The sequence below is a fragment of the Pholis gunnellus genome, assembly GCF_910591455.1.
Source record: "Pholis gunnellus genome assembly, chromosome: 14".
Lineage (NCBI taxonomy): Eukaryota > Metazoa > Chordata > Actinopteri > Perciformes > Pholidae > Pholis > Pholis gunnellus.
In genome coordinates, this window is record NC_136541.1 from 1497371 (window position 1) to 1522481 (window position 25111).

Consider the following 25111-nt stretch of genomic DNA (forward strand, 5'->3'; position numbering starts at 1 on the left):
AAAGACGTCCTTGAATCAGTGAATAAATAAATGACACTCTACTCATCGTCCAAGTTCTTAATCCAGACATAAAGTTCATTCTTTATGTTTTCTATTATGACTCAGACAAATTCACATTTTTAGACTTGACGTCTCTTCAAACTGATCAAGTCTGCTGTTTTAATCTAAAGAGATAAATGAAACATGTTGATTTGTTTTGTAACAGGTGAAACGTTGTCTACGTTCATTTGATAAATGGCCGTCAGACTGATAGCCGGTGGGCTCTGAGATTTAATAACTTGATTCTTGGTTTGGATGTGTTTGGAGGCAGATGTCTGAGCAGATCCCTGAGGCCAAAAAGTACCGAGGGACTCTGCGTGGCTCCCACTCCAAATCTGTTTCTGCTTTTGCCAAGTGGAACTGCGTCAGTAGAAAAAAAACGCAAGACAAATTTGGTTGTTAGTGTTGTTTCTGTGGGCCTGGAGGCTTTGGAGGATGCTGCTCCAGGAGCTTAGGCTGGCAGTCATCTTATGAAATATTTCTCACAGACAGGCCTTTATGTAATGTGTTTTTACAAGATTCTTTTACTCATGTTTGCTTGTTTAATACTCTGTGTTAGACTGACTTGTGTCAACATTTAATTCCTCATTGCTCTTAATCTGTGATTGTAACACTTAACTCTTCGGAAATGTACAATATACATATATCTGTTTTTAAATTACTAACTCAAAGTGGCACTTTGTAGCAAAAACAATCTTACATTTATCAATTATTGTGTGTGCGTGTGTGCATTTATTATATGTAATTGCACATACTGTAAAATTCTTGTTTTCTTTAAAACCCTTATGTTTAATGCAAGAACAATTATACCAGTAGATTGATATTGATTTTTTCAACAACAATGACTTCATAAGAAGGATATTTTATCAGTGCAAATGTTTAGTTATGCCAATTTCAGTATACATCCAAATATATGATTGCTTGTTGCTTCAGAGAACTAATAATATTCGTTTTGTTTCTCCCCCACAGGAGAGACTGGTGTTATCGGTCCTGCCACGTTTTGTAGTTTTAGAAATGATCAACGACATGACAAATGTAGAGGACGAACACCTCCAGCATCAGTTTCACAGAATCTACATCCACCGCTACGAGAATGTCAGGTGAGACAGCTGGTAGGGTTGTGATTTACGGGGGATGGGACGTCTGTGAGACCTTTATAAGACATGTTGTGTTTCTGATAAGTGAGGCTGTGAGTCCACACCAGAAAGTAACAGATAGATAAATAGCTTGACATTCACAGCTGCAGTAAATACTGATCGGCTGGCAAGCGTCTCTTAAAATGTTACATATATTGACAACAGAGAAAATCAGTGCCAACTACAATCACAGGTATTTCCAGGTGAGAGGTTGATGACGTCTCCGCTCAGAGAGATTTATTCAGCTTTGAACCGGCTTGAAAACTGAAGGGTTCCCGACGGACCGAGCTTCTAAATCATGTAGATTATCTTTCTGCACATTTCATTTCTTTCCACAAATCGATCTCAATCTTAAATCTATGAGTAGCTTCATTTTCACCAACGCTGGGACACGATCCTCACATTACCGGCATCCTTCTCATCTTACAAACTGTTACGAGACAACGTCGTCCAGAGTTACGTCACAGTAAAAATAAAATGCCTGATTTCTGAGAAGCTGGTTCCTCACCAACGGGACCAAGGCTCTCAAAGGAGACATCTGATACTAACATGAGCTGCAGCTTCAGTCACAGTAGAACCTGATAGGAACCAAAGAGTCTCACTGTAAGTGTCGTCATTTGTTGGGGAAGTTTTCCGAGTTCATGATTAGTGATGTTGACTTGATGTAACATGTGGTTGTGTTCATCCTCAGTCAATTAAGTGTACTTCACTGAATTAGTTTGAGACTTGTTAGATCTCATGTGTTCAAGACTTCATGTTAACAGTTGTTTCAGTGGCATTAAAGGAATACTTCACCCACAAAATGACCGTTTGTGCATCAGTTACCCGCCCCGTGTTCTTCTCTCATGTTTCCACGGTAAACAGTCCAAAAAAATGTATTTGAAAATAATAAATAAGGAATAAATAAAACTATTTGTATCGGGGCAAGTAACCAGCAAGTAGATTTCTACCCCACGGACCGAGCACATGAAAAAGAACAACGTTAAACCCTGAACAAATGTTTAGTCATTTTCTAAACATGGCCCTCATTTACTTAAATGAATCAAGACTTTTCTCAGGTTCTTTATTCCACGTTCACCATGGAGGAATGTGAGTTCTTCTTCTAGAGTTCAAGGTAACACACAGGATGTATTACGGTCATTCTGAGGTTGAAGTATTCCTTTCATTATATTTGGATGGTTTTAAAGAACTGACCTGGATATTAAAGTGACATTTCCGTATTTTATTCAGCATTCTTTTCGCAGATGTTAAAGGCTTCACAAACCTCTCCACGACGCTGTCAGCGCAGGAGCTGGTGCGAATGTTGAATGAACTCTTTGCACGCTTCGACCGCCTCGCACACGTAAGTGATGAAGCCTGAAGAGCCCACATCCATGTTTCACTTCTACTTCTTTAATTCTTCATTTTTGTCCTGTAAGTTTCCAACCACAAGCACTCAATCAGGCTTTAGATTCGCTTTTTTTTAAAACAAATTACAGCTGTGGTCAGTTTGAATTCATTGTTGAATTTAGTTTTGAGCAGAATGAATTCATTAATTCAAGTCCTCATAGTGAATAGTTCGATCACGATAAGAACGTTTTTGACGTATTGTACGATATTCGGACACGATCTTAGTAATTTTTACTTCATCCACTTATCGTACATTTATGGACAAAACCTCAATTTTTCTTTTATGTTGTATAAATATCATACCATATATGGATGTGACCTGGATATTGCCTGTTGTGTTTACATAAGAATGTCAACATTTTAACCAACACGATGCCAGAATAAATAGCTCATTAGACTTGTCACTTGTTTTTTTAAAATGTATTTATGGTTTTTACTTATTTATTTACATTCCAATTCCAACATCTGAATATTTTTTAAGAATTAAAAGTTGAATGTACTTGCATTATTACGCTTTTGTATTTTCATTATATCAGCGGCATGAAATGGTCTTATCTTTTATCAACAAAAGCATTTAGCGTGACAAATGAAGCACTTTGTGAGTGTCTTCTACAGCGACCATAGTCTTTCCAAATATTCCTCCTGTGAGCATTGTGTGATCTGTCAGCTCTGTGTTCAAGATTAGGCAACTAAAACTACTCCGTTCAGGTTTGGGAAATATTGTCTTTATTGTGAAATGCAGTCTCTGGTCTCTGGAAATGCGTAATATTAAATACTGTATTTTTAACTCGAGATTAAAGTATCACCTAAAGATGCAACATGTAGGATCGGTTCTGATTTCATATTTAAATTGTTTCATCTTAAGAAGTGTGCCATCTTAAATATATCATAAAGTTTGCTTCTACACTCTACGTCTTGTCATAAGTAAGTCATGACAACACTTCTGCCCCTGACGGGGTTTTCTATCTCCTCTAAAGGCCTTTCAGGACTTCCACCGCTCGTGAAAGCTAAATAAAGAAACTCCATCAGCCGGATGAATATTTCATTCGAAACAACAGAGCGAATAATTGATTCAACATTCAACTCTGTCCGACTGTATGTTTTGTCTGATATTAGATTGAGGAGCGTTTCAGACTGTCACGCTTGGCCGGGCAGGATTTCACAGTTAATGCAGAACAAACTGGAATTGGAATTTGTTAATTGCCACTTCTCTGCATTTCTATTTTCAATCACGAACGGTATATCTTATTGCTCGTGGTCTTCTGTTGTAAGGTTAATTATATCGGTTTATTGCACGCTGTGTTTTGTTAATAATTGCTGCCAGAGATGAACCGATGTGTCTGGTTCTGTTGCAGGAGAACCACTGTCTACGAATAAAGATCCTGGGAGACTGTTACTACTGTGTGTCGGGTCTACCTGAGCCCAGGCAGGACCACGCCCACTGCTGTGTGGAGATGGGCCTCAGCATGATCAAGACCATCAGGTACCGTCTTCCTCCATTATGTTGCCTTGGTTGTCAATAGAGACTCTGCTGGGTCCAACGCTTCCCTAGAGACTCGCACTGAAACACTTCAACGGTTGTTGGTTCTTTAGTTTGTTTGTAATTTGTTTTTTTAGATTCATTGTTCAATTTAGTTTGAAGCATACTGAGCTTTCCTCATACGAAATATAAAAATGACATTACCGACGTCTAGTACGATAAATGTACATTATTGGATACGATAAGATACATGGTCCCATTTGTTTTGCTAAAAACCATTAACCCTTAAATGAGCACCATTACACGTATGCTGATTTAGCAGCTCCTATTTGCTGTAAACCCACAGTGCTGATTCTCAGCTCTGGAGTTATGACGTTGAACTTTTGGTGTTACATGGGACTGTGGACAGCGGTCTCCTGGGTGAAAGTCCTCTTTGTTTGACCTTTCCATCCACCTCGAACCTCAGCGGACCATGAATGGAAACGTTATTTTCAGGAGACCAGACTGCTCTACGTCACCATCTGCTGACCGGGTTTATAAGCCAATCAGAAGCCACTACATGAACTAACTTCCTGCTGTTCCTGTTGCATGCAACGTATGAAACACATACGGTACAACGTTTTGCTTTTCAAATTAATATATCTGTGAAGATTACACATTATAATAGACAAAGCATTATTTAACTTTTGTTTCAGTTCTTTCAGAATTAGAGGACGATGTTTTCCTGCTACCCTGAAAAAAAATCGTCTTAATATGTAACTTTTCCCCTCGAGCTATCGGACAGCAGTGCTTTTATCTGCACACTTCTTTTATCTCATTTCCTCGCAGCACTCGGTGCGCCAGGTCTGTGATCTGAAAGCAGCTCCGCTGCAGTATTTGCATTTTCAAGAATTTGGCCCCCCCGGCTGTGTTTCTACAGAACATCAGTCACAAACAATACGTAGAATCACAAGGTTCAACCTCATCACGTCACACCCATGCATCACGGAGAAATATTTTCAGTGATGGTTTCATATTTTAGAAATTACACAACAGGGATTTACAGATCTCATAAGCTCATGAATCAGGACACATGACTGACTTCAGTTCATGTGGGAAAGGAGGTCTGCAGCAGAAATGAAGGTACAGCTGACCCTGGAGTTTGTGCTCTTACAGCCTGAGGGCGTTTTCATTTCGATTATCTGCTTTGTCGTATTTTTGGTCCCGTTGCATCACTTTCAGCGTGACAGTGAGGGAGGAGAGGAGGACTGATCTTTAGAGGGAAAAGAGGGATTAGTGATGGATAAGCTGTGAGATTTGTACTGTACACTATTAAGTCAATATGGTGAGCTGCTTACAGGCGACCGCTTTGTGCCGCAAAAGTGCAGCGTGGTACATTTTCTTCCACGGTATATCTGACCGTAACGTTAAAGGTGGCAACAGACGTCTGCAGGTGTTCATAAGGATGCTGTGTTGGTGTTGGTGTACCGGCGAGAAGATCAAATTTGAATAACAGATCCATGAATCTGCAGGTTCATCAGATGTCCGAAACGCTGCAGACGGACAGAAGTTATAACTACACATATCGTTGGACCCGGTGTCTGCAGCTTGTGAGCTACACCTAAAAGATTAAATAAAGCTGCTCACCATGTGTAATGATCTTTGTTGGTGACCTACATCTATCAAAAGCTGTGTTTCTTTTCAGTTGTCGAGCTAACTTTTGAAATGTCGCAAAAAAATGCAAATCATAATCAGTATTTTGTTGCGTGATCAGTTAGTAGAGCTGGTTTAGTTTGGTCTCCTTATACGTCAGTGCAAGTTGTGTTGGTCTCTCGACTCTCTAGACAGAATATGACGTTTTTCTTCTTGGGCCGTGAAAAAACTAAATCCGATCAGATAAGTTGAGGGTTAAAAACTGGATTTCCTGTGCTGCTGAGTTTCATGTGACCCACGCACACACGCGGTCCCTGTGCCGACCTACATCTACCAACAGCCCTGTTTCCATTGAGCTGTGCAGCAGAAACGAAAACGCTAATTACAGCGTAGTAGCACTATTACGCACGGTTGTAAACAGTAGAAGAAGAAGTACGTCACCATGATTATCCAACCATCTACATAAACGGAAAGAGATCTTTAGGAATTTGTTTTAATGGTTCTTGTATGTCAGCTTACATTGGCCATGTCGTCATGTTGTCAGCTGATCAGTCATGTTGAGTGCTCGCCAAGTCACAACTTATTCGACAAAGGCGTCTCCATAACAGATTTATCTCGCAAACGGCAAAAAACACCTCATGTTTTTATGCAATTGACAAATCCTTTATCAGATGTTGCTGTTTCTATACAGTTTGTCTGAAACAATACTTAAAAATGCGCGTGCAAAACGTGACTGTAAACGTATTATAAACATAGTTATTGTCTGCTTTCATAGTTAAAAATGTTGAACAAATGGTTGTGGGTGGACAATGTATGGCTCAATATTTTTGCCATGCTTGTGGTGGTGTAAGGATGGCAATGGTGGCTCAGTCAGGTGATCCCCTGACTTTTCCTGTAGCACCATCAGCAGGTTGACATTTGTGGTATTGAGTGAAATGTCTCACTATCGGATGGATTGCCATGGAATGCGATGCAGACATGCATTTCTCACACGATAAATTGTCCCTTAGATTTTTATATACAACATCATCCTGTCAAAGTTTAATTTCAACAGCATCAGCAGCACTTTGTGTGAAGTGCTAATTAGCTTATGTTCGTATGCTAACACGCTTCACTAAGATGGTGAACATGGTTGGCCTCTACGGCTTGGCCTCAGCCCTCCGTTTTGTAAGGCAGGGTGTCCCGTTTTCTTTTGGGGGTCGAGGTGTAGAGGTCATCAAGCCCTTCACATGGCCTTCCAAACTGTTTTCAGATGCAGACTCCAAACAAAGACAATTTCCAGGCCTCGTTCTGAAGGGCCACTACCCAGCCGATGGTACTCCAAAACTGGGGCTAGGGTCAAGGGACGGGAATTAGGATTGGGCTCAACAGCAAGAGCGCAGAGTCTCTTTTAATGACTTTTGAATAATGCTTATTAACTCCTGTGTTAAGCACAGTGTCTTTTGTCTGATTATAAGTGATGTTCTGGTGATAAACAGCAGGAGCTTCGTCTAGAATGAAGGGCCGTGGGTTTGGGTCTTTTCTCAGTACCTCCAAGCCATCATGACATTGTGGCAGTTGACCCTTCTTTAAGTCCCCGCTCCCGGTATACAGACTGGCCAATCATAGCGTAGCTTCGTCCTGCTCCGACCAGGGTCCAGCGTCTGCTCCGTAGACTCTCATCAATGGTTTTTAAACGTTGCGTGATAGTGATACTCGTTACGCAGAGAGGTTAGAAAGAGACATAAGTTTCCAAAACGTTACATTTCTACGTAAAAACTTGTGGAGCTAACATTAGCAGAGTGAGTTAGCGCGTCATGAAGTAGTGTTAGCACTTCTTTGTTATGCTAGCTACTGAAGGTAAAGTGAATGTATTTTGATGATTGTCATAGTGACTAAAGAGGAAGAGTGCTGGTGAATTGAGACCGATAGCGATTCTTATCCGGTCGATGAAGAGCCTCATATGTAGTTAGCGTCGGTCGTGGTGCTGACCTCTGACCTCCACAGGGAGGTGACGAACTTCCCCGCTGAGTCAATTAAGTATCATCATCATTATCATCGTCATGACTAACTGCAGTTTGTCTGACTTAATTGCTAGCCTCTGGTGTCATCGGCAGTCGACTGACTTCAAGCACCTGTCACCAAACTCCCAGGATGCCTTTCACCTCGCATTCGTGCTTCTTTCATGAAGCATGAAATGAGGCCGCGAGGCAGGGATGGGCGGGACAGCCCCGTTTTGCTCTTCACGGAATTTGATCAGCTCCAGTTCATTCTGCTTTTATTGTGTTTGGGGATAATAACGTATGAAATGAGAAACAAATGTATTAATGAGTGTGAAAAGCCTGCTGAAAATGTTTTCCACCTGTTTGTGTCGGGCTCGCTGATACGCGTGAAATGTGTCGTGCTCATTTCTTGGTGAATTAATGAACAATGTTTTTCTGTCAGTGCTATCTGTGTTCTGTTTCTGAAAAGGTCAATTTTCATGGATATTCATTTGCTGAATTAATCCACAGTGACCTAAAGTTACCCCTGAAATAGACGGAAAGCCAAACATCTGCCCAAAGAAACAAACTAAATACATACATTTATTATACTGCACTAAAATATACATGTTCATTATTAAATATTTACTTTCACGTTCATACATTACTTTAACAATTTAAAGATTCATTTTAATTACAAGATTAAACCCTATTATTAGTTGTATTCAATTTAAAGGACCACATCAGTGTCTTTGCATATTTTATACCAATTATGACTAATTTATAATGAATTATCAATCATAATGAAGCTGCAGGAAGAGCAGGTTGGCTATTAATCGCAGGGTTGGTGGTTCAGCTTCTTGTCCAGCTGTCCTTGAGCAAGGCACTAAACCTAAGTAAAAATGTAATGTCTGTTGTAAGAAATATAGCTTTGATCCTTCTGATGTTGATTTCTTTTATTTCTTCCAGATATGTGAGATCCCGTACGAAACACGACATCGACATGCGTATTGGGATCCACTCGGGCTCCGTGCTGTGTGGTGTGTTGGGACTCAGGAAGTGGCAGTTTGACGTCTGGTCCTGGGACGTGGACATCGCCAACAAGCTGGAGTCTGGAGGGATCCCAGGGTGAGAAAACCCAAAAGATTTAAGACTTTCAGAGCGGGGTATTTAACCTTTAAACAGAGAAGAAACATGGTGAGAGAGACAGCTAAATGATATGCAGCAAAGGTGCACGGCCAGCATTGCACCACAGATATCTTGGTTGTGGTGACGGTCACGTCTAGATGGTCAATGCTTAACCTTAACCATTGTAGTTCAATGCTTAACCTTAACCATTGTAGTTCAATGCCTAACCTTAACCATTGTAGTTCAATGCCCAACCTTAACCATTGTAGTTCAATGCCCAACCTTAACCATTGTAGTTCAATGCCCAACCTTAACCATTGTAGTTCAATGCCTAACCTTAACCATTGTAGTTCAATGCTTAACCTTAACCATTGTAGTTCAATGCCCAACCTTAACCATTGTAGTTCAATGCCTAACCTTAACCATTGTAGTTCAATGCCTAACCTTAACCATTGTAGTTCAATGCCCAACCTTAACCATTGTAGTTCAATGCCTAACCTTAACCATTGTAGTTCAATGCCTAACCTTAACCATTGTAGTTCAATGCCTAACCTTAACCATTGTAGTTCAATGCTTAACCTTAACCATTGTAGTTCAATGCCTAACCTTAACCATTGTAGTTCAATGCCTAACCTTAACCATTGTAGTTCAATGCTTAACCTTAACCATTGTAGTTCAATGCCCAACCTTAACCATTGTAGTTCAATGCCTAACCTTAACCATTGTAGTTCAATGCCTAACCTTAACCATTGTAGTTCAATGCCCAACCTTAACCATTGTAGTTCAATGCTTAACCTTAACCATTGTAGTTCAATGCCTAACCTTAACCATTGTAGTTCAATGCTTAACCTTAACCATTGTAGTTCAATGCCCAACCTTAACCATTGTAGTTCAATGCCTAACGTGTGTCAGTCAGCTTGTTGTGGAGTTATTCTGCCCCCTAGTAGCCAAAATAATTCACGTATTGCAGCTTTAAAGCAAGATTTAAAAATATGCCTGATTAACTCTGACTGAAATCTTCCCGTCATCGTTTTCCAGGAGGATTCACATCTCCAAAGCAGCTCTGGACTGTTTGAACGGCGACTACGAGGTGGAGGAGGGCCACGGGAAGGACCGCAACGACTTCCTCCGCCGCCACAACATCGAGACCTACCTTATCAAGCAGCCGGAGGAGAGCATGCTCAGCCTGCCGGAGGACATCATGAAGGAGTCGGCCAGTTCGGTCGACCGCCGGGCCAGCAGCACCACCTTCAACGAGGCGTCCTGGAGCCCAGAGCTTCCCTTCGACAACATCGTCGGGAAGCAGAACGTAAGTCCCGCCGCTGCTCGTAACTCAAGTCATAGTGCACTCCATCACACTGTGAAGAAAATGTCTATCTTAACAGAAAACTTGTTCTGCAATTGTGGATTAAACTGTTTATATTGTGGGGGTAACTTCTACCGGGACAGTTGAGCTGTTTGTCAAATAAAATAATCTTATTTTGTAGACTTTAAGCCTCACTGCAGGATGATCTGAAGATGGATGTTTTTTTGCAGTGCATGTGTCGCCTGTTTGTTGGTTGTTTTGCCTTTTTGTTTCTTTGTTCCTGGGAATAAGTGGACGGCTTTCTGCGGAGAGATTGCGTTTGTGTGGTAACGCGTCGCTGTGTGTCAGCCTGCCTGTCTGTGAGGATGATGAGCTACTGATTGTGTGGCAACATTAAAACAGCCTCTTCATCCCCTCTTCATGTGTCTGCGTTCCTGTTTGCCTTTTTGACAACAAATCAGCACCCGGAGGTGTCACGTTGACATTTTGGGTGTTTTGTCTGAGATGGTTGGTTTTTGGAGAAAGCACTTCAGGCTTCTTTATGGCGGGAGGGAGGGAGGGAGGGAGAAGCCAGTTCATTATACCCGCCATGAAGCCGCCAGCAAACTGAATCCATTCTTTGAAACATTGAGTCATTTCTTAAAGTCTAGCCTGCCGGCTTTTTATTTAATGCTCACATACAGTAACGTGTGAAGGAAAGGATGTGAATGTGGATCTGTAGAGTGGCGACTCAAACATCCCCAACCATGTCTAATTAGCTATGTGCACATAAAGGCAAATGTTGTGATGGTTCATACCAGAGAAACTTCCCTTTTAAAGAGAGTCTTTGTGCTGCGTTTGGCCCGAAGATTCTTGCATTGACCCGCGACTGAAAGTTACAGTGAAAGCATTGATTAGTCCTCACTACGTGTCCTCTGCTGCTACTCTGACTCGTGGTTTGATGGTTCATTTCTGGGTTCTTTCATGTTCTGCATTCCTTGTACATGCGGCCCCTCGTGGGAATAATCGCTTTAATGGGAGAGCTTTCTATGCAGATGATGTTGAATTGGGCTAAAACTATATCGATGAATCAATCAGCTATCGGTCATGTGTTCTGAAAGGGACCCGTCCACCCTGTGTGTGCTTTTGTGGTCTTTAGACTTCCTCGTTCGGGATTACGTGGATAACGTAGGAAATCATTTTGTGGATTATCTACGAATTATTATACGCATTATTTTCTTGTATGTATAGCTACGAATTCTGAACGAGACCAGCCTGGACAGATGCCGGTTCAGCAGGTTTTCATCAATTCGTACACCAGACCGGACCTCCAGTACGGAAATTAACCCCAACTCTGATCTTGAAGGATTATGTGTAAATACATTTATTACATGGAGAACAGAATAGATGGATGAAAACCCAACAAGACCCAAAGCTGGCAAAGACCAGGACGTTCTCCACGACGTAGAAGTGGTTCAGGGTTTATTCACTCTCCTGGGATTCGTTCCACACACACACACACACACACACACACACACTTCCGCTCAGATATGTCATCACACATAACAGTTTGGGGGGGGGGGGTATAATACGCTGAATATTCAGGCCACATTTGCATCCCCAGATTGGACCGAGGGGACGAGCTGTTGCGTCCTGCCCTGATGGCGGACGCCGAGTGCCAAAAACATAACACGCCGCCTGGCCAAGGACTAAATGTTCCTCCTACCAGAAGCAAAACCGGTGACTTTTCTACAACCTGCTGCTTCTCTTCCGGGCTGGTTTAACGTCACCACGGCACACCAGGAACATCCGCTGCAGGGAGCGAGATCAATTAGCTCCGGAATATCATGTCAGATACGTTGGCAGGTGGTTATAAAGCCCTGGGTCGTGTACTGGAGATGTTCATGTAGATGTGAGACTCAAAGATCTGGAGCGGTAGCCTTCAGTGAGTTTATTTCTGATATTACGGTATACGTGTCGTATGGATACTGAGCTTGTTAAACACTGAACATTGCAGCATAATGCTTTCGGGGGAATATTGGAAGAGTTTATAGTGTGTCAATTAATCAACATTTATCTTGTTTACCAAGTTAATTCAATGCAAACACGTTATACTCCAACCCACAGATGAATAAATGCATTCAATAATGTGTTCGCTGCATTAGAATAATTACAAAATAAGATGATAAAGCTGTGAAATACGCGTGACGAAAGTGCAGAGCCACAGTGTCTTTGTTTCATCTCCTGCAGCCGTGAGCTAACAGTGAACTCTTCGTTACCTCCTGTGTATATACGAGGATGTGCCGGCCTGACAGGAGCTCATAGCATTTGATGTAACCGTGCGTTTGGATTTAGGGGGAATGTTTTTTTTTTCTTTGTGACAAGTGCCACTTCTTTGTTTTCGGTCACAATGAAAGCCTGTCAGCACCGTCATTCCAAAGATTGTCTCTTTGCATATCAAAGGACTCTCGGAGGAGGTTTGAAGTGTCTTTTATGTCGTCTGCTCGAGCTGAACTTCTCCCTCTTCGGCGGTTATTCCGTCCTCCGGGTCCCCGTCCTCCCGTCCTGTTAGTCTGATTCAGTTTTCAGCATCACTGGATTCGAGGACGAGGTAGAATATTAGGCTGCGTCAGTCAGACAGAAAGAGAGGGAGAGCGAGTCATTTATTTTTGTTAAATTATGAAATGGAGTGTCACCGCAGTGGAACCCAAAAGCACTGCGTGGTCTGTAACCGTGAATGACGTTTACCTCCGTGTAGACAACATTTCATTAGCCGTGGGCGAAATAACCACTAGTGCTGCTCTGTACTTCTTGCGGACGTCCCAGAAACGTCGTTGTGTCGTTGCTTCATAACATCCTCTGTTAGCGCTCTGTGATTTTCATTTAAAAATGTCTCCAATTTCCAAATTTCTACGAAAACGACCCGGCGGGAATTGGCGTCTTTTTTTCGTCTTTGCATTGACTTTGTGTGTAACCTCGCCTTCGCTAAAAGTTTGCATTGTGTTTGGCGTGAACACAATATAAGTTTAACACATATGCTTTAACTTCCATTTTATAGAATGTATGAAATGAAGCGTGAATCATTGCAACCACGAGAGCTCCTCGAGCATTCAAACATGAATGAGCACAAACAAAAGTGTGGCTGATGGATCCATCATGCGAGATTAGCTGTGGAAAGACAAAGAGATGCACACATACGCCCGCATACATAATCTCCTGGAGATGATAATAAATGTTATGGTGAAGCGAACCCTTTGTTTCACTGGAGATGAATCTATTGATATTTGTTCTGTTCTATTCACAGTAAAGCTTTTAAGAAGTGGGAGAATGTTTGGCATCTTTGATCATAGATGATCAACATTTTTGCAGATTAATTCTTTTCATTTGTACGTCCATCTTTATACGAACACGTTCACTAACAATTATCAATGTTAATGATTTACTTTCATGTTGAAGCTGAAGTTGGTGATTGTTCTTATAAATCATCTGAATGTGAGTGCTTTTATTCAGACAGTACCATTTATGGACATGGACTTAATCCATTAAGTGTAAACGGCTGGTTGCAGACATGTGATACAGAGTAATGACGGGTGATCCATCAGGTCGCTGCATGAACAGCTCTGATAAACCGCCATTAAAAAACAGTATTTGGATCTGAGGCCAACCGCTATCTCTTTTTATTGTGAAGTCCACTGATAGTCGCTGAAGGAATGGCCTTTTATCCTGTCCGTCACTGCGTTCGTGGGAACGATCATCCATCCAGGACTGATTGTCACGATCAAACCCAGAAGATTCAAGCGGCGCCGGGTCTGAAATCATGGAAGACGAGCCCTGAGAACAGCCCGGCTGAGTGGCTCTGTCTTTACCTCTTTCACGCTCCGCTGTGTGCCTGCTGGCTCCCATGATGCACGGCGCTGTCACAGTGCTTTTGACCTCAAAAAGGGATGTTTGCGTGTTTCCTCAGAAGACCCGGTTATTCTGTGTCTGTGCGCTGTGAAATCTAGGCCAACTCATCGGCTCACGTTTCTGTTCTCGGTCGGTTCGTCTGAGTCGCTGCTGCTTTGTGAGACGTCTGCTTTTGTGTCTGCTGGAGAAAACGTGTTAAATGTTTAAATGTCTGGAGCACATGGCGGCTCCCCCCCGACACTATTTCACTCTGCCTCCGTTTGCCCGATCACATAAAAGATGGATCACAACGAAGGCCACAGCACGACTCAACGCATCCTCGTACAACAGTGTGATATTAAGTTACTCCTCAGAAGGCAGCGAGGATTTATTTTCTAGTTGTTTTTTTCACAAACACCCATCTTTTCCTCAACCTAACTAGGTTTGTTGTCTAAACATAACTACGTTGTTTCCTGTGAAGGCGGAAGTTTATTTTAAAAAGACTGTCTGCATGCAGCGAGCAGAAATTGACACGAGTTCGTAATCCATCATACAAACCATTTAGGATACACTTATGAATCATCAGTGAAAATAGATCATTAATACTCACACATATCAGAGGAAACCGACTCGCTCCACAGAAGGTTTATCCTGTGCTGCTCGATGCTCGAGACAGAAGCACTATACGTAGACAGTAAACACGAGGTTCGTAGCAATCACCCTATTTAACAGGTACAGCACAGAGAGAGAGTTTGAAAATACAAAAGTCTAAAGTTTGAAATGTGTCTTTTGGTTGCCTCTACATTGTATCATTTGGCTGAACCTTCATTTGTAAACGTCAGCTCTGAATGCTACCATTAGCATGCCCATTAGCACTTGACATGTTGTACCTGAAAACATATTCTTCCGCTTTAACCCCACATGATAATCTCTGGTTGAGCATCATATATATTTTGACCAGCCTGTCTGCAAGTCTTTCTGGTGCAAAAACAAAATAAGGTTTTTACCATCAGTGGGCCGACCTTAGAAATAATCTCATTTGAACAGTTGAGGCTGATGGAAACTCAAGTGAAAATATTGGTAATGCCTCATGATGAGTCAGGGGATCAACAACTTCATCAGGATTCCTTCATATGTACAAAGGTTCAAGGCAATCTGTCCGACGGTTGTCAAGACATTTCACCTCGTACTACAGCGCTGATCCAGATCCTCCATTTGCCCCGGAGCGTGTTCTGGTGGTTTACGTAACAGCCTGCTCTGATCCTTTGAAGAGCACCGGTTCCAAACAAGTCCTGTTGCAGTGAATTATACTTCCTGGCTCTAAAGTACGAGTTAATCCGTCACACTACCGCACATGTGAGACACCCGGCACATGAAAAACATTACTGTGTGTGCTCACACTGCGAGCCAAGCTCCACTTGCCCTTTTCCCGGCATCACATGATGGCATTTCCGCGAGACAAATATGTTGTGTTATTAATACGTACATCATACATGTAACCCCATACTGCCCCCCCGTACAGCCAACCACTGCTCAGAGAAGCATCACACCGAAACCACAGAGAAATGTCAAGAGATGGAAGCATGTGCCCTTTAGGCTGCGTGCTTCCTCAGGGACGTGCACGCCAAAAACAATCATGGCCGCCCGGCTCATAACGCTGGCAACCGTCCCCCTGAGCCCTCGTGTCTGGAGTGGATGGCTGAGGGCTGGGACCTTGTTGAGGTTATTAAGTGGCCTTTGGAGTATTAGATCCACCTTCGTGCTATAGAGTTGCACCCTCTTTTCTTTGATCTGTGTCACAGCATGCTGGTCTCAACAAGGAGTCCAGTACAAAGCATGTTACACAGCTGACATCCCAGATAGAAGACGTGTCAGGATTACTTACCAGGGTGAAGTTTATATTTATCATCATGTTATCATGGCAGGTCGGAAAATAGTCACGCGATGCAAACTATTGTTTCTTTGTACGTGGACGGTGTACATGGTCTGTGTCTTGCGTGTCGTCCGTACAAGTTGCATTTCTCAACGGAGAAGAAACAAAACAAAAATCCGTCCTCAGCTACTGATCATTAATAATCAGTGTGTGACGTTCAAAGCATTTCGGCAATTATTTAGTCTTCTGATTCAAGTCAATGGTCTCCGACCTACTTTCCCCTAAAATGCCCTTTGATGAACCTGACGTGTGCTGGGTGTGCATGCTGAATGTATACACGTGGAGCTTGTGATGTTTATTGTTGGTGAAACATTTCAAAATAAGGCCCATAGAGCTCACTGCAGGGGCCTCACATGTTTTCCTGATTCATTCCACTCCACTCCACTGTGGACGAGCACAACTCTACTTTTGTTTGTGTTTTATGGATTAAACAAAGAAGATATAATGATGTATAATTAGAGAGACAGTTTTTATAATGATACGTATCGTATTCTTGCCAATACGCAACCTTAATATTAAGACAGGAAACGTTCAAACCTCAAACAAGTTTGGCTTTTGGCCGTCGCCATCTTGTTTTTAGCAACCAGGGAACAGGAAGTGGCCATATCTGGACTGAGGAGGAGCGACGTAGAGACCTGTCAATCACCGTGTAGCCCCGCCCTAAAGCATCCCCTGCTTTATGGTCTGTGTGACTCTAAATGGACCATCATTTACTAAATGAACATCATGCTGTATTGAAGAAGACTTGAAACTAGAGATTGAGACCATAAACTCATGTTTACAATGTTTACTGAGGTAATAAATCAAGAGAGAAGTAGAGTCATTTTCTCATAGACTTCTATACAACCAGAGGAGTCGCCCCCTGGTGGTCACTAGAGAGAATGCAGGTTTAACACATACACGTGAAGCTTTGACTTCACTTTTGAGAATCGGAGGTTGCCGCCTGCTCTCAACAGACATTGGTTAACCAATCATCTCTTCACAGAAAAAAATCTCCCCAAAACAAAACAAATCAATAAACAATAAGCAACTGCTTAATAAATAAAAACTCAAATCAGGAGGGCTGAAGGATCAGAACTGTCAGCATGTTACATAATGACTTCAACATTAATATTCTTTTACTGACATTTTCAATAGCAACATTTATATTTCACGCTTGAACCAGAACTAGCGTGGTTATTGAAATGAGCCCTTCAGGCTCGGTTGAGGTTGCAGATCTCTGATTAAAAACAGCTACATTCACACATAATAACACTGTATTCTCCACAGAAGTGAGCTGACATCGTCCCAAAATAAACTGATTATAAGGTCCACATGTCATGAACACATAATGGAGGTCATCCGATTCCACTGAATACTGATTGTCTTCATTATAATGGAGCTTGTGTGTTTTCTCTGGCTCCTCTAGATATGTTAATGATTTGACAAACAGGCCACGCATCCCCATTCATATGCAACAGAGGTTTAGTCGAGTCCCAGCTCCCTCTCCCTTATCTTTGCTGTGTTTCCACAGCAAAAATGGCCAATTTGCTTTTAGTTCATACTCTAGTAGCCAGGCAGGACTTTTCTAGTCTATATTATAGATATTGTGTTGATTGTTATCTGGTTGGTTGTCATATATGTGAGAATCTCTCAGCTGACGTTGATAAATGCTGCGCTTCACGTGTGATTTGTGACGCATTTGTCTGATAAACCTACAGGTTGCAGTCAGTTATAATCTCCAGGTGTAAAGACGGACTGTGGTAGTCTGAACGTCCCTGGCTGATAAAATAAACCCACTTTTAATGATCTCAGTGATGATCTCACATGTTGAATTAAGCGAGACGAGGTGAAGTCTTAGAGAGACTGTATTGAATATCACACACTTCGTCCATCGTCACCCTTTTCCTCTCAGAAGGACTTTAATGGCCGACGGCTCAGCGTGGGCTCCGACACTCCAAAAGGGCTCATTTGTCCAAAGTAGCCACGCAGGCTGCTTTAGCTCACAGCGAGTGGTGGAGCGCTAACGTCAGCGCCTCTGAGGAAACGAGTGTGACCCTTTACGAGGGACCTCCACCACTTCTACCTCAAGAGCTTCTCAGTGACGCACAGGAGCCTCGCCCGGACTCGCCTCAGAACGCAGCGCATCGTAGGACCGCACCAGAGTTCTTAAAGGGGACACAGTCAGCTTTTTGTGGGCTTGTCTAGATCAGAACAACATGTGATTCAACAAGCCAATCACATTAGGCTCCTCTCCCTGTGTCTGTTTAGCTTTACATTGGGGTACGTAATGGACTAAAGGTGCACATGCCAGACCATCGGTGTGGAAGGTTAGGACCTTCAGTTTGTGTTCCTCTCAGAGAGAATATGAAGCGAGACGGGAAGTGATGAAGTGTTAAATTAGAACCTTGTAAACCAAAGAACCTTTTGTCGTTCAATGACTTTTTACAGTGTTGCATAATGTCATGCGAGGTTGCCCTGGTTGAGGACATCCTGCACTTTAAGAGTTTGTTTCAAAATGTTTTGGAGGTTGAATTCTTTTTTTGTTTTATTGGAGGATCCAGTCTATAATAAGATTATTTGCTCATCCTCATTTCTATTCATTGCATTTGGTGCATTTCTCCTGATGTTCTGCAACTCTTCTCTCAGCTGTGTTTTTGTTTCTTTTCATTTTCATCTGTTTTGTGTGTTTTCATTCTCAGTCCTTCCCCCTTTACGATCACAGCCGTGTGCAGAGTTTCAAGCTTTGCCACCGCTAACTGTGAACGAGAGAGAGAGATGCATGACGTTGCATTGTGGTCTTCCCTTTTTCCTTGATTGTTTTCTTTTTTTTGTGAATGCAATGAACGTAACTGTGTGTCTGTTCTCTTTCATTTGTAACTTGAATGAAACCAAAGAGGACAAGCAGGTTCATTCTATGTGCATGTGCTTCCCCCCTTAGACTCTGGCTGCCCTAACGAGAAATTCGATAAATCTGCTTCCAAACCATCTCGCACAAGCTTTGCATGTCCACTCTGGTCCCGAGGAAATTAACACGCGAATAGAGAGCGCCATCGACTTACGGAGTGGCGATAAGTTGAGAAGAGAGCATATGAAGCCTTTCTCACTGATGTTTAAAGACTCCAGCCTGGAAGAGAAGGTAGCTGGGGTTTCAGACAGATCACTGTGTCCTTCTTTCTCTCTCCCTCCTCACGTTCTATTCTTAGATTTTCAGAAGCAAAACCAGAACCAACTATTGTTTTTTTCCCTTCCATGAGTAAGCTAAAGGTACTTGATTTATTATCGTGGTATCGCTAATAAAACCAACTTTTACTTTTGTTTTGTATTAGTAGTCCAGTGTATGGAGTCTGAAGTGTGCCACCAGATCCATTATGGACTCACTATTTTAAATTACAGTCAGATAACAATTTCAAATTTACTAGAAAAAAAGGTAGATCAATTTGCCAGTTAATAATCCTGTTTCCTTTTTCATCGCTTAAATTTGACGTGTTGTTATTTCATTTACTGTCTACCTACCTTTCATATCTCACAGTTTATTGGTTGCTTTAGTCCATTTTGTATTGTTTTGTAATTTAAAAAACGTCTAATTTAAATTATTTTAATTGATTTTGCGAGAATTGATTTAGCAATTTACTTTTTCACTTCATCATTTGAAGACTAAACCAATTGAATCATTATTCTGAAAATGAATACTTACTTCATTAATGTAGCATTCAAAATAGCATAAACTCAATCACTTTAAAGTAGGACTTTGTTTTTTCAAGATCCACATTCTCAGAGCTTAAAGCTGCAAACGATGGTTTTAACTCCATTCATTTAAGTCGATTGTTCAATAATGACATTTCATTCTCACGTTCATAGTAGCTTTTAAAAATGCATGAACTGATTTAATGAAAGGTCGTAGAAGTATAATTATTCAGTCGCCACATTTCAGACTCCATACTAGTGTGCACGAATAAATAATAATATTACACATATGTAAATATTATAATAATAAATGAATCCAAGATACTCATTTTTTTGTTGAATTACTGTAAACACCACAAATCAAGTTTGACTGAAATTTTACAAAATGAATGAGCTTGCATTTGTTCCTCTGCGAGCGTAGACGAGTGGAGACGTGATTACAGAACCTTCAGTTTACTCATGACCGAAAGTCAACACCGTGGACGTGTTCCCCTTTAAGAGTCACAAGAAGCTACTTCTCTTTTCCCTTTTTACAGGAGCACATTGCATTCCCTAAAGAAACAAAGCATTGCTGACATGTTTAATGTTGAATATTATCTTTTAATCATGATATATTGAGGACATTATTCCAAGAAAATGTGTCTGAGCGTTTGTTTTCTTTGGTGAATGCAACGACTCTGTAGCTTTTGATCCTCTTTCTTCCTTCTTTTGGGGGATTCCATGAAATAAGCTCACCTTTAACTTTTAACCCCCCCCCCCCCCTCCTCCACATCTATGTTTTCCTCTTTAATCCCACCTCCATCTTCAAAACTTCTCCAGGAACCTTATTATTAGTTTTCAGTACATGTGCAGTGATTTGCTGTTGGAACTCCCTCGGTTTCTTGTTGTGACGAAACGTGAAGCCTCCTCTTGCTAATTTCCCAGCATCCTTTGAGAAAGAGACAGAGCGAGGTTCGGGGCAGCGGGGGTCATGGGGGGGAGCTTAAGATGGAGATGAGTCAGGCAGTCGGTCCAGACTGGTGACTCATCCGTCCAAAGTCTTACATCAGCGCATGGGCTTTATTCAGGAGATGTGAATGCTCCTATTATAATACACCAGTTCCTTTTATCTCAGTACGGCTAATAATAAACAAGTGAAGTGACCGAAAACTATTAACTAGTAACATTTGTACGTCTTCTCACAAAGCAGAATCATTGCTTCAACACATGGCCAGGAACACAGTTTTTCTTTGTTTTCCATAACAAGTTAACTAATGAAATACACTCTAGGAGTGTCACCAGAACGGATATGACGTTACCAAGTCGATGTCAAAATTACAAAAAATGTGATGGAACTGGTTTTTTCCCCACAATACCTTAAAGGGTTAAGTGTTGGAGACTGACGGTAGAAAATGTCCCGAATAATTCTACATTGTGAACAACAAAGAGCTCGTTAACGTTAGCTGTTAGCAGCTGGTGGGCCGCGCGGTCCCATTTGGCTAAATAACGTAGCTAACCGCTAACGTTAACGGAGGTTGCATGTAGAAGTACATGGGATGCATTGTTTTAAGATAAGATGAGATAGAACTTTATTAGTCTCGAAGGAAACAAGAGTAACAAAAAAACTGTAATTTTTTACTGTAATGGAAAAATAAAATCTAATACATGTAAAGTAAAGTTCCTGCATTAAAAAACAAGCATTAGCAGTAATGTGCTAAACTATTAACATGTAATGCAAGGATGATGGAAATGCTTTTTACCCATAAATAATATCTCCATTTTGAATTGACAGTTGTATTAATGTCATTTTTTTAAAGTGAAGTCAACGAAGTAGAAGAAAAGTAGAAAGTCTCTCAAAAACATCAACACCTCAGAACTGGATTTAGAGAGAAGACTACGAACACAAATGTATGTTGTTGCTGTTGCTGCTTCTCTGATGATGAGCTGCTAGCGCTACAAAACCTTGCGGAACTAAATAAAGTTAATTATATACAACTAAACAGTTCGCATTGGAGCAAAAAAGGCTCTCCCGCCTCCGTTCAGTTAGCTTATTTTGTTGCAGCGCTCTCCGTTGTTGTCGGCTGTGCACCTTCCCCAGAACCCCACGGCGAACCCACCGGCTCCTGTCTCTCTCTAGCGCTTGTGGTTGAACCGTTGAATGTGTCCGTGACAGTGTGCGGTGGCGTGTTTTCAACGTTGCGTTTTCTGTTTCTCCGTTTGTCTGAAAACTTGTTTTTTTTCTCCATCTTCCCCCTTACCTCCTCTTCTTCTTCTTCTTGTTCTTCTCCTGCAGTACTCCCAGATGAGGGACGAGGTCTTCAAGTCCAACCTGGTGTGCGCCTTCATCGTACTCATCTTCATCACCACCATCCAAAGCCTGCTTCCCTCTGCCAGGTAAAAAGAGAGGACGGACTGTCAACACGGGGGACAGTCCGTGCAATTCTCTTCATGCAAACACACAAAGAGAATTTGGATATGCTAACGAAGCAACAACAGATGTTAGAGGTTTATAAAACACAAGCGTGCACCGGTGCACTGACAGGAGAAAGCATGTTCAATTAAAATATAATAACACGATATTTTCACATATACAAAGTCCCACCTCGCCTCCAGGTTAGCATCTGTTCTCGATGAGTTTTCTCAAAGATCATTTATTTCTAAAATGCAAAAACAAATGAATGCCAATCTTGATCAATCTGAGCCACAAAGTGTTTGTTTTCTTCCCCTAAATAACTTATGAACCAACTGTACAGACGTTAGCTGTAGCTAGTTAGCAACACACTGACCAGCGTTGAACACGTGTTCATGCAGAAACAGCTTTGCTTTAGTTTGGCGCCACCCAGAGCAACTCCCTTCCACTCCACTCCCTTAAATATGCATATAATAAATAAATAAATTTATATACACTACCGTTCAAAAGTTTGGGGTCACTTAGAAATGTCCTTATTTCTCAAAGAAAAGCACTGTTTCTTTCAATGAAGATAACATTAAATTAATCAGAAATACACTCTATACATTGTTAATGTGGTTAATGACTATTCTAGGTGGAAACGTCTGGTTTTAATGAAATATCTACATCGGTGTATAGAGGCCCATTTCCAGCAACTATCACTCCAGTGTTCTAATCGCCTTAGAAGACTAACTGATGATTAGAAAACCCTTGTGCAAATATGTTAGCACAGCTGAAAACAGTTATGCTGGTGAGAGAAGGTATAAAACTGGCCTTCCTTTGAGCTAGTTGAGTATCTGGAGCATCACATGTGTGGGTTGGATTCTACTCTCAACATGGCCAGAAAAAGAGAACTTTCATGTGAAACTCGCCGTCTGTTCTTGTTCTTAGAAATGAAGCTAATCCATGCGAGAAATTGCGAAGAAACTGAAAATTTACACAAAATTGTCTGGGTGACCCCAAACCTTTGAACGGTAGTGTATATATATATGTATATTGTGCCATTTAAAAGATCTGCGTTCAGTCTGAACCTGGCCTCGTGTGTAGATGTTGACCAAATAGTCGGATCAGTTTGGTGGGATAACAAGGTGTACAAATGTTATTACCGTGGATACACGCACATCTTTGAGGAGAAACAGCCTTTCAATATTCACTGACGGAAGAAAACTAATTATCTGGCCGAGCTTAAAGGAGCGTTAGTATTATGGAACATATGGAACATCTGAATCTAATATTTACAGATAAGGTTTTGTTGTGGGATCTAGTTGATCGATCGAGTTATGCGATTAGAAAATAAAAATGTACATTTTTGTATTCTGATTTGCATCAAAATGTTTCTAATGTGACGGGACGTCGTCTCCCAGCCGACGGTTCTATTGTTGTTATTTCTGTCTGTTTTTGTCGTCTCTGCAGGATGGTAACCATGGCGATCCAGTTCTCCGTCCTCATCGTCCTGCATTCCTGTCTGGTCCTCGTCACGACGGCGGAGGACTACAAGTGTCTGCCTCTGGTCCTGCGCAAAGCCTGCTGCTGGATCAACGAGACCTACGCGGCGAGAAACGTCATCATCTTCATCTCCATCCTCATCAACTTCCTGGCGGCCATGATCAACATAGTGAGTTCAGTTTCCTCTTCCAGGTTGTTGTTTGCTTTGCTAAATATTTACAGGAGTTGATATTTGTCGACACACCAAACTTAGACTTTGCATTGTTTCTAGTTTCCCCGAGAAAAGTTTCCTTCTGAGGATCCTGAGACTTTATGCTGCTCCTGACGTTCGGGTATTTTTTACTGTGAATATTACGCCACAAAAAGAAAGACTGTAGCCGAGTGTTATGAGTTGTTTTAAAATGACAACACAGAGGCTTTAAGGAAGAAGTGGACGCAGTGTAGTGAAGGAGACTTGAAACTAGAGATTGAGACCATAAACTCATGTTTACAATGTTTACTGAGGTAATAAATCAAGAGAGAAGTAGAGTCATTTTCTCATAGACTTCTATACAACCAGAGGAGTCGCCCCCTGGTGGACACTAGAGAGAATGCAGCTTTAACACGTGAAGCTTTGACTTCACTTTTCAGACCCGGAGGTCTGGGACAAGACAGCTAACTTTATTACTTCCTTCAACCGTGACAAAGGTTCTTACCTTTCACAATAAAAGTCCTTGTGGTTGGTCTTCTGCCGATGAGAATCTATTCAAACCTTTACATTGAACAAGAGTCACAACTGTTGTATGTTTGCGTCGCTGCCGGTGTGAATAGTTTTCATTTCTTTATCAAACCCCTGGTGGGTAAAGGCCTCCGCTCTCTAACTCACTCTGAATGTGGGATTGAGTCTAAATACACTAGTGTTGATGGTGATGAAGGAACACGTCAGCCGGTGAACAGTTCGGCTCATGGATGTGTTTTAAATGGAGCCCCGTGGCAAAGAGGAAGATGATAAGTTAGGCTCTGATACACACACACACACACACACACACACACACACACACACACACACACACACACACACACACATTCACTGCTGGTTTGGATCCAATCCAAATGTTTTTATAGAGCACGTTTAAAAATAACAAAGTTCTGTAAAATCAAATATAGCAAAGACATTACAGCAACATAATAATAATAATACTACATATACTTATACTACATAATAAATGAAACCACTGCTACAACGTTAGCATAGCGTTGCACTGATCGATCTAAACTCCAGTCAGAAAACAAGCTTTTTGAGTTATTTGCTTGTCGTCTTGCGGAGAAAACAAACAAAACATGAATTCAGATTTTTTACAAATCAGCGTCATTATGTAGTTATTTTGGCATCCATGTTGATAGTTGATGTTGGGTTCATACAGCTGTAGTAAACAGCTGATGTGTGTCTTGCTACACACAGAGAATAGAACTCGATGATGATTCAGCGAGCGCCTCTGGATGCTGTGAACTCAGACACCACAGAGATTAGCTTCCCGGGATATCTGGTACATCAACATGTATAAAGCAGCAATAGTGGTTATTTCAGCCGAGATTGATGGAACCTTGTCTCCATGAAAGATTAGTTTTACAAACACAAACCAAGCAGTCTAAGGATGAATGCACAACTTTAAGACATCCAAAGCAACTTCACAGCACAACCAATCACACCTCACCAAACCAGA

General features: G+C 41.6%; 1 protein-coding gene across 1 annotated transcript in view; it reads left to right on the forward strand.

Annotated features, from left to right (window-relative positions):
- adcy8 (adenylate cyclase 8 (brain)) overlaps window positions 1–25111 on the forward strand; it is a gene marked incomplete at both ends in the record, with an annotated part of 75372 nt that overhangs the window by 35061 nt on the left and 15200 nt on the right. The window contains 8 exons of the mRNA XM_079172819.1: window positions 1009–1139; window positions 2406–2517; window positions 3920–4047; window positions 8607–8765; window positions 9804–10074; window positions 18789–18986; window positions 21807–21907; window positions 23376–23577. Coding sequence (XP_079028945.1) covers window positions 1009–1139; window positions 2406–2517; window positions 3920–4047; window positions 8607–8765; window positions 9804–10074; window positions 18789–18986; window positions 21807–21907; window positions 23376–23577 — 1302 coding nt within the window. The remainder of the gene's footprint in view (window positions 1–1008; window positions 1140–2405; window positions 2518–3919; window positions 4048–8606; window positions 8766–9803; window positions 10075–18788; window positions 18987–21806; window positions 21908–23375; window positions 23578–25111) is intronic.